This window comes from Panthera uncia, chromosome F2 (genome assembly GCF_023721935.1).
Source record: "Panthera uncia isolate 11264 chromosome F2, Puncia_PCG_1.0, whole genome shotgun sequence".
Lineage (NCBI taxonomy): Eukaryota > Metazoa > Chordata > Mammalia > Carnivora > Felidae > Panthera > Panthera uncia.
In genome coordinates, this window is record NC_064812.1 from 11,336,207 (window position 1) to 11,356,664 (window position 20,458).

The window sequence follows — 20,458 nt, forward strand, 5'->3', positions numbered from 1 at the left end:
AGAACCGAATGAGTCCAGGGTAAACCAGGCATGCAGGGTGTGAACCTTTAGCAACCGAAGGAAATTGAGCTATTTCAACGTGATGCAATATTCTGCTGCCATTAAAATGATAAATGTGACTGTAGAAATATGAAATGGCATTGGGAAATAGTTGCACGTATTTGAAGATAGTAATGGAAGCAGTGTGCATTGACGTGAATAAAGGTTGGGAGAGGACAGGAATGAAAACTGTGTAAAGGTATCGGGATTGGATGGTGTCACCTTCTGATGGGTCTGCTAAGCTAGGAACCTCAGGGTCAGGTTCCACAGCTCCTGCTGCTACTTTGCCCAGATTCAGCTAGTCACAAACTCCTGGAGATTCGACAGGAGTATCCTAATTCTGGTGCCCCTTCTCCCTCTCCATTGCTAGCTTCCTAAACCAGGCGCTAATTATCTGTCAGCTGGACTGTACAAAAGCTTCAGTGGTCTGCGGACCTCAGTTCTCCTTCCCACCATAGTCCGCTTTGGACACTGTCGTCAGAGTGACCTTGATATAAAACGCATCTGATCATGTCTCCCCTTGCTGAGAAGTTTCTGTTTACTTGTTATTGCCTTCAGGAGGCAAGTTCAGACTTCTTAGCATGGTGTTTGAGGAGGTCCTGCACAGTCACACTCGCCCAACCTTACCTCCACCATGTCATAAACTCCCCTTCCTCTCTGCCCATGTGCCTTTTCGCTCGTCCCCTCCCCCAGTCTCTTCAAGACCAAGTGCATCCTGTCTGAAGCCTTCACAACTGTCCCAGGGATTGTTGGTTCTTCCACTCTCCTAGATGACAACGAATGATGCTGTGTTGTAATTCTGAGGTTACAGCTCTCTCTCTCATGAAATTGTGAGCCCTGCCAGGGCAGGTACCACACATCTGTTGACCTCCAATCTAGACCCTCAGCATGGTGCCTAGGATGCAGTAGGGTGGCAAAATTGTGTATTGATGGAATGAATCAATGATTAAGTGAAACAATTTGTTTATAGTGTTTAAAATTTTTTTTAATGTTTATTTATTTATTTTTGAAAGAGACAGAGTGTGAGTGGGGGAGGCTCTGCTGCACAGAGCCTGATGCGGGGTTCGAACTCACAAACCGTGAGATCATGACCTGAGCTGAAGTCGGACGATTAACCGACTGAGCCACCCAGGTGCCCCTTAATGTTTTAAAGTTGATTTAGTAATAAAGTTTTCAAAGGAAACAACATTTAAAGAAGAGATCAGGAACTTCTGAAATTTACAAAAGCAGAGTCAAGTTTATAGAAATGCAGAAACACACGGTGGAGTTGACAGATTGGGTTTGAATCCTGGATCTCCTACTGAGTCTTGGTTTCCTCATTTATAAGGTGGATGTCAAAATAGTACCATATAGGGTGGTTGTAAAAAGCAAAAGAGGAAAAGCAAGCAAAGTGCTTAGTACAGTGCCTGGCACATTGGAAGGACTAAAAAAAAAAAAAAAATGCTAACAAGCCACAGTGATTAAATCATCAAGAGCCTGGGGTTCTTATGTAAACCTCTTTTTTTTATTTTTTTTTTTTTTTGCATCCTTCTGCTTGTTTTTTTCAACATAAAACTTTGAAAGCTTTGACCTCAGCTGAAATGGGATTACATTCACGCAGGGTGACAAAGAAAGGATTGAGGAAGGATAAGTTCAGCACTTCTCTGAAGGTCTTGTCTTCTGTTCCTCTTTCAGGATATCCCACATGGGGTAGTATAGTGGTAGAGCTTACTTGTGAGTTCTGTCACAGGCCAGGGATCTAGGGCAGACAATGAGAAAGGTATCTCTGAAGGGGGTGCTCTACCCTCCTCACAGGATTCATCTTATTTTATGGTTATCATTCAACAACGGACGTTTCTTTGCTGGACTGTAAGCTCCCCCAGGCTGGTCTCATGTCTGTGTTGCTCTCCAGGGATAAAATTAGGACCAATGGATGAAAATTGTCGGGTATCAGATTTCTGCTCAGTGTAAAAGGAGAGGTTCCTCACGATGAGAAGAGGCTGACCGTTGCAATAAGGAGGTCCCCATAATGGGAGATATTTGAGCTAAACTGGATGGGGTTGATACTGTGGAAGAGATTTCTGCTTTTGTTGGGATATTGAGGTAGAGATGTATGGTTACTCAGAGCTCATATTTAAGGGACTGGGCAGGTATATGAACTTTCTTCCTCTGGCACAAATTGAGGACAGTGGATTTCTGTGGACCAGAATTATTTAAGACTGTGTATCAGCGTGTAAGAAAAATGCACCAAAGTTCTTGGATTGTGAAGACGGTTCTGTCAGCATCAATGTTTGCAAAATATTGGCTCCCTTAGTTTAACTGAGATTGATAGAGATTATAATATAATATAGAACTCCTAAATTTTCCTAAAGTATGAAAATTAGGGTAAAAGTCTGAGGCCTATGACCCTTGCCTTTAGTGTATGCCTTCAAAAAGCCATCTCTCGGGGTGCCTGGGTGGCTCAGTCGGTTAATCGTCCAGCTTCGCTCAGGTCATGATCTTGCGGTTCACGAGTTTGAGCCCCACGACGGGCTCTGTGCCGACAGCTCAGAGCCTGTAACCTGCTTCAGATTCTGTGTCTCCCTCTCTCTCTGCCCCTCCCCTGCTCGTGCTCTTTCTCTGTCTCTGTCTCAAAAATAAACACTAAAAAAAAAAAATTTTTTTTTTAAAAGCCATCTAATCTCTCCATGACTCTTAACACATTTCTATTTAGTATGGCTAACACCATGGAGTCTCCAGGTAATTCAAGAGGAAGACAAAAGACTAAATAAGGGAAGGGCTTCCCTTCTGTATTTGGGGCAAGGAGTGCTTTCTTGGCTACCACATCTGGTAAGGCCTGGATAGTTCCTGGGATTTTACCTATTTGACCAGAACAAGAGTTCATAGTCAGGTTTTCATAGGTAGGCTTCCTGGGTCCATAAATCTCCTGAAATTGTATGGAAATTTGTGTGCATATGTGCATTTTTCTGGGGGAGAAAAGCCCCTACTTTTGTGGGATTTTCAGTAGGGGCCTTGACCCCCAAATATTTTGAACCATTTACTTCCATGGTAATTATCTGATCAAACTGAAAATATTCCAGGTAAAGGTAACATTGTAATCATTTACACTTTAGTGTTAATGAAAAAAATCTGTGTCATAGCAGGATTAGGATGAACTAGCTGGATGGAATGTTCTGTTTTTATATGTAAAGAGGGAGCATTTATGTTCCAGGGTGAAGAGAGATTCTGGAAATAAGATGCTGTGCCCTGGGCCACATCCAAATTCTCTGCCCCCCGCCCTGGACATTTTTGCCCAGAGCGTAACTCTGTAACATCTCATTTATCTCTTAGAGCCATGCGTGGCAAGGTACAAGTCTCAAGTGGCGCCTGATTTCTGTCCTCAGACTGATCATTTAACATCCCCCCAGGGCGTCTCCACGATACCATCGTAGGCGATAACGGTGCACCTCTAGGCTCTGGGGAGTCGGCCCGCGCTTCTGCTTTGCCGGGGAGCGGGAGTGAGGTTCAGTACCTGGAGCGGGGGAAAGGCTTGCTCGCCAGACCAGCCATTTGAGGCGTGGGGGGTTGGTGGGATGTGGCAGCTTCGCTGAGTTCAGCACAAAGAGTCCTGATCCGCGAGTTCCGAGTTCCAGTTCCTGGTGTTTCCGAGTTAGCTGACCTGAAGCAGCTTACCCCCACTTCTGAACCTCAGTTTTCCCAGTGTAAGATGAGAAGATTGCAAGACTCTGACCCACCCAGATGCCATCTCGGCGCGACGAAGCTGCTCCTTTAAGGAGGGCGGGGGGCGCGGAGGCGGTGGCCGCGCCCCCTTCCTCTCCTTCCTCCGGCGCAGGACCACCTGTCTCCGGCCTCGCCACGCCCCCTTCAGGAGGGGCGGGGGGAAGAGGGGCGGGGAAGGAAGGCCGAGGATTTACCTTGCGGGGCGGGCGCGCGACGCATGCGCACGGCCGGACAGGTCCGCGGCGCCCTCACTTCCTGGCATTCCCCCCTCCCCCTCCTCGCCGTTACCCTGTACATCCGGGTCACTTGCCCTCCCCGTTCGGAGCCGCCGCTGCTGCTGTTGCTGTTGCCGCTGCCGCCGCCGTCGCCGCCGCCTGGCTCGTCGCGGCTCCGCCACAGGGGCAGGTGCGGAGGGGCTCCCGGTCCGGCCGCCGCCGCTGCCCCGCTCCGGGCCCGGGGCTCCCTCTAGCGCCGCTGAGGGGCCGCCGCCGCGGCTCAAGGAGGGCGGAGGAGCGGGGCTGAGAGAGTCCGGAGGCTCGAGCGGAGAGTGAGTGATTTATTTTTGCCGTTTTCCGTCTTCCCTCACGCCCCTCGCTTGCCTGCCCCTCGACCCCATTTTGGCGGAGAGGCGGGCGCGGTGGGGGCCGCGCCGGCGCGGGGCTACCTCGGCCCCCGGCGCCGTGGGCCCGCCCCGGCGCCCACCCCCGGCGCTGCGGCTGCACCTCTGCGGGCGCCCCCCGCCCGCCGGCCCGCGGCGCCCCGGCCCCTTCCCCCGCGGCCCGGGCCCCGCCGGCGCTCATTCATTCGGACCTCCTTTCTTCCGCCCCTTCCTCCCACCCGCACCTCCACGCGCGTGCTCGGCGCGCCCTCCCACCCCCCTGGAGCCGGCCGCCGTGCGTGATTCTCGGCTCCCTGGCTCTTCCCCTCCCGCGTCGGCGCTCGCCCCCCACCCCCGGCTCCCAGCTCCCTGTCGTCCGCGAGGCCACCTTACCTCCCTCCCTTTCTCCCCGGACTCGCCCACAGATCCACACCCCCTTTTCCCTCGGATTCCGCCACGCCTCGCCGCGACAGCCAGCGGTCCTGGTCACCCGCGTGGAAGTTGGTGTCTTTATTGCCCCTTTCCACCCTTCCACCTGTGCGGCCAGACCGTCCAACTTGTACACCGCGTTGACCTCTTAAATTCCCAGCATTTAAAGTCCAAATTCTCGGTCCTAGGGTGTGGTCTTAGTGTGTTTCCAAAACACACAATTTCTGCTATAATTACCCAAATCTGTGACTGTCAAACTGTAGTGGAAGTGGCAGTTGCTGTGTGTGTGTGTGTGTGTGTGTGTGTGTGTGTATAACTCCTGGCTATTCGTGGCCGTACCAAATATCTTTTTTTTTTTTTTTTTTCCCTTGGAGGGGTATCTATGATGCATTAATTTTCCCTGAATGTAAAATTTGGCAGAAGATTGTTACTCTTTCTACACCTCCACGTTCCTCCTCGATCCGTTTCTTGTCTGATTTTCAGCCTTACCTGTTAATACCGTTTGTTGGTGAGACTTTTTCTCGTCTAATTTGTCAGCAGTAGTTATCGAGTGTCCCCTGGTGTGCGGAATACTGATGAAATGTCTGAATTCTTGCAGTACTACAAAGTGCTGTTCTGGATAAGACAAAGATTTTTGGAATTTGTTTACACTTTTTAACCCCCTTCCTGCAAATTTATTGAGTTTGCCATCCCTTTCCAACTTAATCTTTATGTGGAAAATATGTATCAGTCAATTTTGTGTTCTTACAGTCTTGCAATTTGGCTGACAGACATTCCAGAGGAGTGTTTTATATAGCTAAAGGAATTTCAATCACTTGGGTCTTTGGGGACTTCATGCAAATCACTTTAGACAAATGTACCTCAAGAAAAACACACTGATCCTTTTAATTCTTTAATTGTATTTAATGATAGAAACCGAAGTTTCCCGTCTAGAACACCTTGATAATTGGGACTTATTTGATAGCCCCTTTGTGAAGTGTTGTAGTTGGGTAACACTGCTTGATCAGCATTCATAAAATGAAATGAGAGCCCCCCCCCCCCGGCCATTTTTTCATGGGACCGTCATAGTCCATAATAATGAAGTCAAAGGAAGGTTTTTAGGTCTGAGGTATACCTGTCTGCATATCAGTATGATACAGTTGCTATCAATGTTGACATCACCATTTTCTAACAGCCTTTCTGGGGAGCTAGGTATTAAAAAGGCACTTGGATGTTTGTTCTCTTTTAGGTTTTGGATAACCACTCCAGCAGTAAGATTTCTTTTTTTTTTTTAATTTTTTTTTAATGTTTATTCAGTTTTGATAGAGACACAGCATGAGTGGGGGAGGGGCAGAGAGCAAGGGAGACACAGAATCCGAAGCAGGCTCCAGGCTCCGAGCTGAGCTGTCAGCACAGAGCCCCGACACGGGGCTCGAACTCCAGGACTGCGAGATCATGACCTGACCTGAAGTTGGATGCCTAACCGACTGAGCCACCCAGGCGCCCCTAGCAGTAAGATTTCTTAACTCATAGTTAGGATTGCATTTCTTTGGCAGAGCAATTTTGTTAGATAACTTTTTTTTTTTTTTCAATTCCTTAAAACTTTTAACAGTTATGTAGCTGCTCCAGAGGAAACTCTTGCTTCATAAGATGTTGGCTTTATAGTATGAATTCTAGATCGTTTGATAATTGAGGAGAGGCTAGATTTTTCTCTCCTAAGAAACTGGTTCAGCCAAGGGAGACATGATTAGTAAATTCGTTCTAGTTGCCCTGGCAAAAATATAATTGCAGATTCTAAGATTAAGCAAATATAGTTTATATAGATTACAGGTGATATGTAACAAAATCAAACTTACGGTGTCCCATTTTTCTGAGCTTTCCCCAAATATGGGTTAAAAATATGTTACATAGTGTCACTCTTGGGATTATTTAACTCATATTTGGAATGGTCATTTACCATAGTAAGTAATTGGGGAGTACAGAGGGAAGCTTCTATCGTCTTACTCCTGGTTTCCTTAGTGAAAATACTGACTGGACTGTCACTTGAATGAGGTTACTTAAATTATTAAGTATTGACGCACTCAACTTATAGAGCCTATAATTTGCTCTTTCACTATTTAAGGAAAACAAAATTACAATATTTGGAAATATTTAGTTATGTTGTTAGTGGCATTCCCACTATTTTTCATCTCTCCTTTTCTATTACTGTGTCAGAATTTAGACTGATGCTCAGTAGATATTCCAATGTTTTGAATAATTGAAAGAATGGCAAGGTCAAAGAGTTTTTGATTATAACATCATTTTGTAATTATGTGGCAAAAGGTTTGGGGAAAATGTTGATTGGTCTCAGCTGCAGTTTTCTCAAGTATTTCGAGGATTGCTATATTTGATTACTTAAACTGCTTTGGGATCTTTGGGAAAAAAGTACAGTACACATATATTTTGTGTTATGCTTTAGTCCATTGAGTGGATTGTTCATTTAGAATGGTTATTTTACTCATGTGTCTTGTCAGTATTCATGAGCAATGAATTCAGATAACATTTTGTGCACTTAAAATCAGCATAAAAACTCTTGGGTGTGTAAGCTTATATTATGATCAGTTTCCTAAAATTAAGTTAATTTTTCAAGAGCTATTTTTTCAGGTGGCAGAAATGGAAGGTATCTTAAGTACTGTGACAGTGGTTATGTAATGTTTCAGTGATAATGATAATGTTAGTAGTAACTAACACCTAGCGTTTACTACTTGCCAGGTTGAGTTCTAAGACATTCAGTCTTTACAACAACCCTGTTAGGGTTATTCATATTCCCATGTCACAGACTAGGAAGCTGGGGTTACACTAAAGTGACACAGCTACTTACTGATAGAAGTTGGTCTTGGCTCTTTAATTATTATGCTGTAATAGTGAACGCTTATTGTATGCCAAGTTTTTTATATACGTTAAGGTAGTTTTATGACAACTGCATGGTATACGTTAATTCCTAGTTAATTCCTAATTAACACTAGGAATGTCAGGCTCAGAGAGTTTAGGTATCTTGTCCAAGTATGCTCCCAAGTAGGGTGAGGAAGGCTGGCATAAACCCAGGCCTCTATGATTTATAGTCTTTACTAAAATTTGGTTTCGAAGTACTAATTTGAGGTCCTGTATTTTATATTACATACTTAGAAGGCATACTTAAAACAGTCAATCTAAAGGCTTTTTCAGCTGACACACAGGATGGAAAATGTTCACTTCTTCTCTGCTGTCTTGTGAGCATGTACAGGATTATGATTTCCTGTTAACTAGCTGTAGGTTCACTCGTTTCCCACTCATGTAAATATATTGGAATGCAAATGAGTGACATTTGTAAAACTTTTCAACAAGGAAGTCATTCTTAGAACGTTGGTTCTTTAAATATACACATTTCTTGTGACACATCCCACGTCCTGATTGTGGTACCATGGGTGAGAATGGCTTTTTTCAAAGATGTTGCGTGATTTTGTTTAAGTGAAGACCTAATGCAAAGATACATTTTTGTAGCTATTTATTTTGAAGAGATGCTGTTCAGTGTACTATTGTATGCAACACTGAAGTTTTTAATCCTGTGCAGTTATTTTCTGCCATGCAAGTAATCTCTACTTGATATATTCTAGTTGGTACATTTTGTCTGGTATTGTGTTAAGTTTAGACTAATAAAGATACTCTTCACTGTGCTTAGAATAATACTTCTTCCAATCAAAAATTGGCATGTTCTTAGATAATTCACTTCACATTGAATGCTTATTTAGGTCAATTTTAGGACACACTTGCTATGAAAAGAGTTATATATTCCTAGATATAATTATTTGGCAATTATTTATGTCATTTCTCTGTGTGTGAGAGGAATAGAGAATTTGAAGGCACTAATTTAGATGAAATCTGTGATTTAATAGGTCTTGAAGTGATTTTTTTTTTTTTTTTTTTTTTAAGAGAGAATGTGAGTGGGGAAGAGGAGGGGCAGGGGGAGAGAAAGTGAATCTTAAGCAGACTCCATTCTCAGCACAGAGCCCAACGTGGGACTGGATCCCTGAGATCATGATCTGATCCAAAACCAAGAGTTAGACGCTCAACCAATTGAGCCACCCAGGTGCCCCTCATATGACATTCTTAATTTAATTTCAGTGCAATGTGATAGGGAGGGCAGAATGTAATTTTATTAAAATAATGTATTTTTAAGCTGAATGGTGATTTAAAAACCTGTTTTTGATAATGTATTTTTTTTGACCGCTAGCACAGTACTTGGTATAGGATTGTTATTAATCACCCGAATACATTAAAAAAAAATTTTTTTTTTAATGTTTTATTTATTTTGAGACAGAGAGAGACAGAGCATGAGCAGGGGAGGGGCAGAGAGAGAGGGAGACACAGAATCCTAAACAGGCTCCAGGCTCTGAGCCGTCAGCACAGAGCCCAATGCGGGGCTCGAACTCACAACCCGTGAGATCATGACCTGAGCCGAAGTCGGACGCTTAACCGACTGAGCCACCCAGGAACCCCATTTTTAAAAATTTTTAATGTTTATTTATTTTTGAGAGAGAGCATGCGCATGCACTCACGTGCAAGCACGGGAGGGGCAGAGAGAGGGAGACACAGAATCTGAAGCAGTCTCCAGGCTCTGAGTTGTTAGCACAGAACCTGACACGGGGCTCGAACCCATGGACCGTGAGATCATGACCTGAGCTGAAGTTGGACGCTTAACTGACTTGAGCCACCCAGGAGTCCCTAATCACCTGAATACTTAATGAGCACCTAAGCAGGGTTATATTAACAGTGGATAAATATTAGTGGTCCCTCCTTAGAGTAGAAGATAGAGAAAAATAGACAATGTGAATTCACTGCTATTTGTTCCATAGGTACCTCGTCTTATGAGTCTTAAAAGCCCATGTTGTAATGCTATCTGAATTAAAACCTGCAAAGTGGACCAGTAGTCAGTCAGGCTAAAGGAAGAACGCATGGGCATAAGATGAAGGAGAAGCAGAAGCTTGGAGATAAGAGAGGTCAGGTACATTTTAGAAATGGATCTGGTTTTGTATGATGTAAAGGAGGGGTGGGTAAGAGGTACATAATAGGTAAACTGTAAGGCTGGCTGCGTGAGTCATGTTAACAAGTTTAGGTCAGTTTGGACTGAAGGCTATGGGGAAACCATTACAGGATTTTAAGGGGGAGAGAGTGAAATACTCAGCCTGTTCTGACAGCTTCTGGAGAATGGATTGAAGGTGAAGTAAGATTGAGTACAGGTAGGCAAGTTAAGAGGCTGTTGCCAAAGTCCAGGAAAGAATTGATAGTGCTCAGTATTTGAGTGTTGACAGTGGAGCAGTGGTGTTAACTCCATAAGATTTGATGATTTACTGGATGTAGGCTCTGTAGAGGCTGTAACTTTGCTTCTGGTGGTAGAGTAGGTGATAAATTTTCCCCAGAGGTCTTGTTACTGTTTCATGTAAAATTGAGATGCTCCTGGGGCTAAGACAAAGCCAGATGCCTTCTCAAAGACGCATTTTGAGTTGACTCTCTCCACATGGTTAGTCATGGAGTTGACCCGTCCCCAAGTAGGAATATAGGACCCACGTGGGTACTCCCAGGAGGTCACTCTCCCTGGACTCTGTCCAGGTGGCATAGCCAAGCACAGGGCTTTGCCCCATGACATATAGTCCCTTTCCGCGATGCTGGAAATGAAGCCAGGCCTTGAGTCTGCGCCTGCATATTCCTGCAGCTTCTCAGAGTTCTGTGGACGATGACTGAGGGGACAAACCATGCAGGAAACCGCTTTCAAAAGCACCCCCTGTCGGGATCTAGGTTGATTGGAAGTAAAAGAAAAATCTGCTTTTATCAGCTGCTGTTGTACTGGATTAAACTCTTACCTATCTTGTTTTGCAGTGATTGCTCAGGATTCCAAATAATTTGATTTGGGGAGAGAAGAGGAGCCTCACCTAACATTGACAGTTGATACTTCATGCTTTTGGGTCCTTTATTTGGCAGACAGAGTTGGTAAAGTGAATGATCGGTGCTGTTTTTGTAAGATAAGTCTGGAGGTTTGAAAGCTTGGGCACATGTGACCCATTTTTAAAACTACCATTTAGAGTAAATCAAGGGGGAGTAGTAGATTAGAAAATCAAAGCAGGAACATAAGGCTGGGGATCGTGAGGTCTCCATGAATGACTCAGGCATTCAGTTTCCACAAGAGGCCAGTAGCATGCTAACAATTACCTTAGAGAAGGAGTATATGCCAGAGAGTTGTGTCAGGGAGGCGAAGAGTTCAGAACCCACAGGGGGACTTCCAGGGGGAGACTGTCTGCCTCCCTTTGTCAGAGGGTCTAAGCAGTAAAATCATAAGTTACAGAGACTTGTACATAGAAACGGCCATTAGGGTTGTAGGGTCCCAAAGGCACTAGCATTTTTCTACACGCAGCCCTTCCTGATTGGGAGAATCCCCTCTGGCACTTACAGGGTGGGCAAGTACAAGCATATAACACACCAATTCTTATTATGTGTTGGATTGTAGAGGCAGCAACAATAGGACATTGAACTCGCCCAAAGAGCCCTACTCTTACATGATACTGATTTTTCTTCCCATCTGTGTGTAAATCCTGCCCAGACCCTATTAATTGAATCTGGATGTTCCCTCCTCTCATGGGACGAGGTAGGTTGGTGATGACATGGGTTCCTACATGTAAAAGAACCTTAAAACTTTGAGTCCGTCTCTGTAGTTCCTCATAGGGGTATAGGCAGCCCAATAGGGGTATTTATGGCCTTCAGTTCTTTTTGGGTGTCAGACCTCAACTCCATCCTTTATCATTTTTTTCTGTAAAGCAGAAGAGTTTGGGGGTGGAGGTAGAGTGGGATAGAGATGGGAGCGTGGAGGGAGAGAGAAGCTGTCTGTACCACAAATCAAAGCTTTGTGTTCACTTTTGGTCATTCCCTTGTAGTTCAAAGGAACTTCTCATATTTTTGGTGCAACTAAAACTCCATATTGGCAGCAAGGCGATCGTTACTTACATAATCTATTTTAGTTTTGGGGATTCCTTGGCTCAGCAGTCACAGCCACCTTGCCTTTCACCTGGAGACAGGGCTTGTTGCCACATTGTCTTGCCACATCCTTTCCTCTGCCAGCCCGGAGGAGAATGAACAAACACCGTTTGGGTGGGTGATTTCAATTCCACTTCTCACTGCTCAGTTTCTAAACATTAGTCCAACTCCTATTCATTAATCGGTAGAGTAGTAGGGATCTGTATTCTCACCTTCTCCCCATCTCCCACTAGGACCACGTTCAGATCCCCGGGTGTCTTCCCATTTCCTAGAACTCTGCCCTTGGTGGCCTTTATCCTCTCTCTTCTGGAAAGTCATGGATGGTTCTGTCAGCATCCTGTCCTTATTCCCAAAACCGTCCAGAACCATAATGGTCTGAAATCTTACCTTCTTGCAAGCTAGTAAGTTACCCTGCCACATTTTGATCGATGCTGGTATACCGAAAACAGACTCCTGGGGGAGAGATGAAGGGCAGTTTGTTACCCATGAATAGCAGTAGCGGTAGCCAGAGGCTCAGCATTTGTGCTGGTTCCCTGATGCTCAGGTAATACTTGCACACGTAGTGGGTTACATAATCAGAGAGAAGCCCTGAGTTTAGGGAACCCAAGGGTATTGTAATGAGCAGCAGTCATGCCTGCCCTTTGCTCTAGAGGGATACATTGTATTTATTATACTGGACAGTAAGCATGCCTGTCTTTTGCTCCAGAGGTTAACATTTATCTTTATCTTTCAAGGCTGTTTGGAAATATAGTCCAGAGCAAAGGGCAGTGGGTCAGTGTTGCTCTGCTTACAGAACATTAAAAAAATTGTCTGGAGAACTGTTTTTCAACATATGTAAATTATACCTCAATAAATCTGACTTAAGAAAGTACCTGGCATGTGGTAGGAACACAGTACGTGTTGTTATTGGTATTCTTGATCTGCATTTTGAGGCAAACGTATATATGATGACTTTGGTGGAATTTTGAGGTGCATGTTCTCCAAGGTAAGTTGATAACTAATAACATTTACTCAAAAAGGAATGACTAACGTGTCCAGACATCTTTTGATTTGAGAAAAATCAGATGTGTGTGTGTGTTTTTTTTTTAAGCATTTTATTTATTTATTTTGAGAGAGAGGGAGCAAGAGCAAAACAGGGGAGGGGCAGAGAGAGAGAGAGAGAGTGAGTTCCAAGCAGGCTCTGCACTATCAGCGCAAAGCCTGATGCGGGGCTCTTGTCTCATGTGAGATGATGACCTGAGCCGTGATCAAGAGTTGGACGCTTAACCAACTGTGCCACCCAGGAGCCCCCATACGTGTTTTTTCTTTAAGAATTTCAGGGACATTAAATTAAAGTGAAAGGTGAGAAAACCATCTTGTGTTGCAAGGTATGAGATTACTTTGCTTTTGTTTATATCATACTGCAGTTCTTGCCTTAAAATTCTGGAAAATTGTAACAGAAGTGTTAAACACATTTTTAACAAGGCTTTTTTATTTTTATTATTATTTTTTAATGTTTATTTCTGGGAGAGAAACAGAGAGACAGAGCACAAGTGAGGGAGGGGCAGAGAGGGACACACACAGAATCCAAAGCGGGCTCCAGGCTCTGAGCTGTCAGCACAGAGCCCGACGCGGGACTTGAACTCATAAGCTGTACAATCATGACCTGAGCCAAAGTTGGATGCTTAACCAACTGAGCCACCTAGGCGCCCCACGATGTGTCTTTTCCTTTAGATCTTGGGACAATATAGATTTAGGGGAGTTAAGAGAAGCTAGCATAGTTGGAGGGAAGTTTAAACTTTGAATTTGTCATCTTTTTAAAAGGAGGTTGAGCTTCATTTTATCAATTGGCATTTTCTAACTCCTTTCCAGTTTATTTTCTGTAAACAAACATTTAAACAGTATTCTTTTAAAAGCTAACATGTTGGGGGCGCCTGGGTGGCTCAGTCGGTTAAGCGTCGGACTTCAGCTCAGGTCATGATCTCACAGTCCGTGAGTTCAAGCCCCACATCGGGCTCTGTGCTGACAGCTCTCTCTGCCCTGCCTGCTCATGCTCTGTCTCTCTCTGTCTCAGAAATAAATAAAAACATTAAAAAAGTTTTTTAAAAGCTAACATGTTGAATATTGTTACATTTGAATTGGTTTTGACTTAAATATTTAATATGTTCTGATATTATGTAAATATTATTTACCAAGTTTTCTAAAATACAGAAAAGTCAGCTTTATTTATTCTATTCTTTCGGGTTAGAGTGTACTTGAATGTACAGAGCTGGACGTGTGAGGTAATCTTCTAGCTATTGTGGCACCACTTCTGAGTTACTAGTGAGTAAAAGGTTGATGTCTGGGAATCTAGGGCTGAAGCATTTTGGAAATACTCTTCAGTAAGTGGGACTTCCTCCATTACAATGTGAATATAGTTAAACCAAAGCTTTTCCTTTTTATTTATAGAACAGCACGTTGAAGCAGTAGTCAAAATATGTAGCCTGGGGTTGGCAACCGTTTGAATTGGGTGTGCCAAAAGTTCCATCATAGTCTGTGCCATGGTGACAACTGGCCAGTGTTCTCTCTTTGGTATGTGTCACTGGCCCCTTCTTACTAGTCCATTAGCATATTAAAAGTTCATTTAAGAACTTTGTTTTAGCTGATCTTCGGTGTTCCTTATCAGTAACTTTAAAAAATTGTATATGTTTTATTAAAATCAAATTTATTTCTTTTAAACCATTCCGAGTTTGCCTGGTTTGGGTAGGTTGATAGCTTATGCTTTTAAATAATTGAAAACAGTATTTAAACACTTCAGAATTCTTCCTACTTGAGGTATACAAGCAGAACTTTGAGTAAAGTTCTTTCACTAGGACCTTGTTTGGGTCTCACAGGAAGAGATGAGTGAGCATTTTTTAGAAGCATAACTGCTTTACAGTGTTATAGGAAACCGTCTTCGAGTCGTAAAGTAGGGCTAAACAGGTGCTGGTAGACAGTTTATCCCAAGCAGTTACAAGTCACGTGATTTGCAAATATTTTTCTCCCAGTCTGTGCCTTGTCTTGTTATTTTCCTAGCGGTATCTTTTGAGGTGCAAGGGTTTTGAACTTTCATGAGCCTAGTTTATCTTTTTCTTTTAAGGATCATGCTTTTGGTGCTCTCTCTGGGAAGTCTTTGCCCAACCCAAGGACATGAGATTTACGCCTTTGTTTTCTTCTAAATGTTTTGTATTTTATAGTTTTAGCTCCAATGTTTGGGTCTGTGATCCATTTTTAATTAACTTTTGTATGTAGTATGAGGTAAATTTCTTAAGTTCATCTTTTTGTATATAGATACCCACTTGTCTCAACGCCATTTGTTGAAAAGACTATCCTTTCCTTCATTGAATTGCTTTGGTATCTTTGTTGATATTCATTTGACCCTAGATATATGGGTTTATTTCTGGACTCACTTTTGTGTTTTATTGGTCTACATGTCTATCCTGCCAGTACCTCATGTCTTGATTACTGTAGCTTTTCGTGCCGTGTTTTAATAACACAAATAGCATTCTTTTCTTGTAAAAGTATATGTTCATTTATAAAAAAAAATGGAAACAAAATGGGAAAGTAGAAGAACAAAGCAAAAGTCACTAAGCAGTCACTGTTATGGTGAACATCTCTCCAGATATCTCGCACATGTATGCGTGTTGTATGAGTGCACACACATCCTCCACAATTATACATAAAGGCACATCAGTATTTGCCCACACTCATTGTTCTCGTGTACTTTTTGAGTGAATACATTTATTGTCAGCTTTAAGAGAGAACTGATTATTTTTCTTTCTTTTAGGCACTTCTGTAATTCTGTGAGTTTTTACTGACATAGACTTCTGAGAAGAGCAAAGATTCTTTGGGCTAAGAACTATAAGTGCTTTTTTTTACTTGGTAGCATGTTAATTGGAATTTATTTCTCACTTCATCTGTTGAAAGATGACTTTAAAACAAGTTTTTTAATGTGTGCTCTGTGAATGGATGGCAGATTATGTGTGAAACGTTAATAAAATTAATCCCCAAATCCGGTTTTAAACATTTAAAGTTTCCATAAATCTGCTCTTGAACATTAGATTAACTTTTTGGCAGTTGTAGTTATGAGTGTGGAGCCAGTAAATATTATATATGTGGTGATAGAGTTTTATTTGCAGTCATATGAGGACTACTCCCTGCTGCAAGTTTGTTTTTACCACGTTAATAAAGGAAGAACTCTCTTTGCGGTTTTGCACTTTGCGGATTCAATCTGTAGTCCTTGAGATCTTGAGATCTTGAGATACATTCAGTGGTCGTTGTGGAACTGTGGCCAAATCCTGAGACACTTTCCCATCTTGAGTGTATGTTGGATCCAATGGTCAGAAACTCCCCTGGCATTCACACGTTTCTTGCAGTATGCTTTATATATTTAAAGTCACGTTTAGAGATGTAACGTGTATAGGAGACTGTACAGATAATGCATAAAAAAAAAATTTTTTTAGCGTTTTATTTAATTTTTTGAGAGACAGAGACAGAGCACGAGCAGGGGAGGGGCAGCGAGAGAGAGGGAGACACAGAATCCAAAGCAGGCTTCAGGCTCTGAGCTGTCAGCACAGAGCCCGACGCAGAGCTCGAACCCAGGATCGTGAGATCATTACCGTAGCTGAAGTCGGACACTCAACCTACTGAGCCACCCAGGTGCCCATACATAATTTTAAAAGATTGACGTTTAATCTCTGGCAGTGGGGGGCCATTATAGGTTTTGAGTTTGGGGAGTGACAATGTCACAAGTTTCAGAAAGCTACCTTTACATTGACTTAGTGGAAATTTGGTGTTTGAAAAGGGCACACCGAAATTGTGTGGGAAACTGGATTGTTCGATGAAATTATATAAATGAGGGGTTTGAGGACAGGATTTTGAAAAGAAAACTGGAAAGAAGAAATTTTCAATTGACAAATGGACTCTTTACAGAAAGGAAAGCAGCGCACTTGAGGGTTAACTGTGGCTAATAACTATGTGGTGGGATTATGGATTTTTCTTCCTCCTTTTTGTGGAAAATTTAGTAAAGTGCTAAATATGTCAGGTAATATGTTGAAATGGAGCTCTTTTTTTCTGAGTTTGGCCCTCGGTCAGTAGGTACACATTTTTAAAGAGAGTTGTAAGGATACCATGCAGGTCTTGCCAAATAAAGAGCAGGAAAATGCTCTAGTACCTACCCCATCTGTTAGTGTAAAGATTCAAGAAGTTGGAAATTAGAATAGTTTTTGAACAAGGTTGTTGGAAATTGGAAAAGTGTAAACCAAGTTGTTAGTGTGCTAGGATTTTTTTAAAAAATATTTTTTAAATGTTTATTTTGAGAGAGTGAGTGTGGGGGAGAGGGAGAGAGAGAATCTTACCCGAGCTGTCAGTGCAGTGCCTGACGTGGGGCTCCATCCCACAAACCAAGAGATTATGACCTGAGCTGAAATCAAGAGGCAGACGCTTAGCCAGCTGAGCCACCCAGCTGGCCCTGTGCTAGGAGTTTCTTCTAACTAACCCCCTTCCCTTCTTGGTGTGCTCCCCCTCAAGTACAGAAGCTTTCTGGTAACTATTTGGATGGCTTAATATGTAACTCTGCATTTCAGGGGAGACAGCGGATATATGTTTGTTTCACTGTGCCCTAATGAAAGATAAGCTATCAGTGCTGGTGGCACAGCAAAGCGAGGTTACTGTATGGGTGTTCGGCCCATCCTCCCAGAGTTCTTTGGGGGAAGGTGCGTGTTTCCTACAGACCGGATGAGGGCTACTAGGGAGGGGAAGCTCATAGGATTGGGGCGGTGTGAGGCAGAGAGGGGGGAAGAAGTGGCTGGATTCCCGCAGGAGATGCATTATCCCGCATCAGGGTATTACAGTGAGGGATTCCCAGTGCCGGAGTGGGGGAGAGCTTCCGTGGGACTCCTGAAAGCATTCTCTCAGTAGATCAGTTTTAAATACTTTTTGAGCTGAGTGTGCCCATGCCTTCTAGTGACACTTAACTGCTACCCCAGGGTTAGGAGAGTGGAAGGGAGGGGCTGTAATGCCTGGGGGTAGCCAGCTGCAGGCCCAGCTGGGACGGGGCAGAAGCTGTAGCACTGGAAGAAAAATGTTGATAATTACACTAAACTGGGTCTATCAATTTCTAAATTCTGACAGTTTTTATAACTCAAAAATGACCAGAATCATAGGCTTGCCTAAATAAAAGCTCAGGGACATTGAACTGTCACCACAGAATAAAGGACAGAGGTAGATAAAAAGTTGCTTTATGGTTACATCCCACAGGTTCTGCTTGTTCAGGGTGATGGCTACAGTTGTTTTTTGTAATAAAGAAAACTATCAATGAAAACAAATTTTTACAGGAAGAATGTTCCCATTGAGGCATTTTATTGTGGATAAAATGTCATTATCTTTGGGACCAGGCAGATCTGTGCTTGAGTCACATCAGCCCTTATTAGCACTGACATGAGGTAAGTAAATCAGCTTTTGAGGTTCGTTTTCCTCCTTTCCTTTTTTTTTTTTTTTTTTTTAAGTTTATTTACTTTGAGTGGGGGGGATAAGGAGAGAGCATCTCAAGCAGCCTCCTCTCATCAGCACGGAGCCCAGTGCGGGGCTCGATTCCACAACTCTGAGATCATGGACTGAGCCACCTAGGCACACCCCTCATTTACTTTTTGTGGAAAGGGTAACATCGTCTGGTTTTCATTGTTTTATGAAAAAATTATGGTCTCTAGCAAAATGCCTGGTACAGAGTAGGTTTCGCAAATATTGATAACCCCTTTCCCTCCTTATTATAGTGCTGCTTTCTGAAGTTCTAAATACATTCTTACTCTCCTTAATATCTGCTTTGCTTCTTCTAAATGTATTCCTTCAAAATATCAAATGGATTAAGGGATTTAGTATGACGACAGGCTACTATCCAGGATGTAAGAAATGTTGATTTTTAGTATAAGTGAAAATTCCACTTTTGATTTGGAACATGAAATATTTTCATAAAGAATGAAAAGTAATTTTACTTGTTTTTCAGTAAGGAAAGCATATGAATTAGGGATCTAAAGAAAAGGTAGGCCCAGGTAGAGAATCTATGCAGTACTGTTCTTGGAGCACTTTAGAATGTATAACACGAAAAAAGGTGTTTTATTGCAGAAAGAACACTTTGTAAGAATCAGTTATCACTTTAGTGTTTTTTTTTTTTTTTCTTTCTCAAAATGTGTTTCATTGTTCTTTTTCTGGGAAGTTTTTTTAAAAGTTCTTTATTAGACTGATAACATTTTAATGTGATCTTACTATTTTCTCTTCTTTCTGAATGTTCTACCTTTTTAATGTTCAAATTTTATACTGTGAAACTTAAACTTTTAATAAATTTTAAGGTGCCTCTTAAAAGTCTCAAAAATGATTTCTGTAATCTTTAATTTCAGAGTGTCTTTATTGTTTATATTCAGAGTCCTAAGTTACATTTGTAACATAGTTAAGTTTTGCTTATTTGTAGGAATGACTTTAAATTAGGAAAGAAATTATGGTTAGCTTTCTATAGGAGTCCAGAATATTCTTTAGAATTCATTCAAGAATCTTTGGTTAAAAGTTTGAGACACTTACAAGTTAATTTGGATGGAAGAGGAGTTTATTGCATGATGGCAGGTAGCTCACAGAATTGGTGGTGGTGGAGAGATTAGAAATTAGATTAGAGGTTCAGAAAGTGAGCAGTAACCACAGCAGGGCAAGCAGCAGGAACATAGAGCCCAGATTATGTTGCAGTCACAGTCTGGTTAGGACACTGTGGCCCTGGTCTCTTGTTGCTGTTCCTCTGAATGATTTCTCAAGTATCCCTGGTCTTTGGATTGCGCTCTCCAGATGGGAAGTGGTGGGGGTACAGGGAGGGGCAGTATTTGTGGGCTGACCTTTCCTGACCTCCACACTTGTGCTCCATTGACCCTCTCATCATATTTTCATTTGGAGGCTCTTTGCTTGGCAAATTTAACATGGCCCAAACTGAATGCCTAGTTTGGAGACATTTTAACTTGTTGATTTGCTTTCTCTTCTTGTGTTTGTAGTGTTTTGAGAATAATACACTCAGATACACTGTTTTAAACATGTTAGCACCAAATACTATGTGTGCATGTACACAGTGATTTCAGGAAATGACAGTCCCTTCTTATTACATAGAAGACAACATGAGGCAATATACATACATCCGTATGCCAAAATTTGGAAATACTGAATGTTTTCCACTTGATTATCTCTGCAAAACCTCTAAAGGTTAGGAAAGCCAGTTCCATTAAAGGATTACCAGCTCTTTTGAGAGAAATAGATAAGGTTAACCTGTGTGATGTGATGCTTTTGTAGTTGTGTGTCCTGATGTTTTATCTGTTGAACCCATTAGATAACCTGTGGCCATTCGTGGCCATTTCATTCTTAGGAGGAAAGCCTGTAAGATATGGAAGGCTGTTTTCAAAAAGTGAAGAGGGATGCCTGGGTGGCTCATTTGGTGAAGCGTCCAGCTCTTGTTTTTGGCTCAGGTTATGATCTCATGGTTGGTGAGTTTGAGCCCTGTGTCAGGCTTTGTGCTGACAGTGCAGAGCCTGCTTGGGATGCTCTCTCTCCCCCTCTCTCTGCCCCTCCCCTGTTCTCACTCACTCTGTCTTAAAAATAAATAGATAAACATTTTAAAAAAGCGGAGATAACTCCCCCCACCATTTCATCCCA

At 42.6% G+C, this 20,458-nt stretch overlaps 1 protein-coding gene and 1 non-coding gene across 15 annotated transcripts in view; both read left to right on the forward strand.

Moving 5' to 3' along the window:
* CYRIB (CYFIP related Rac1 interactor B) overlaps window positions 1–20,458 on the forward strand; it is a 104,066-nt gene that overhangs the window by 21,344 nt on the left and 62,264 nt on the right. For 4 of the 14 annotated variants that reach the window (XM_049633471.1, XM_049633481.1, XM_049633472.1 and 1 more), the window contains exon 1: window positions 3,992–4,285. The exons of 3 other annotated variants lie outside the window; for them this stretch is intronic. Coding sequence is in view for 2 of the 11 variants with exons in the window: in XM_049633483.1 (XP_049489440.1) it covers window positions 11,375–11,399 (25 nt within the window). In the remaining 9 variants the exon portion in view is untranslated. 7 more of the 14 variants (XM_049633474.1, XM_049633477.1, XM_049633476.1 and 4 more) reach the window with 5 other exon arrangements.
* On the forward strand, window positions 10,323–10,527 carry LOC125924977 (small nucleolar RNA SNORA73 family). The gene has a single exon (XR_007458643.1). It is a non-coding gene; the product is annotated as a small nucleolar RNA SNORA73 family (small nucleolar RNA).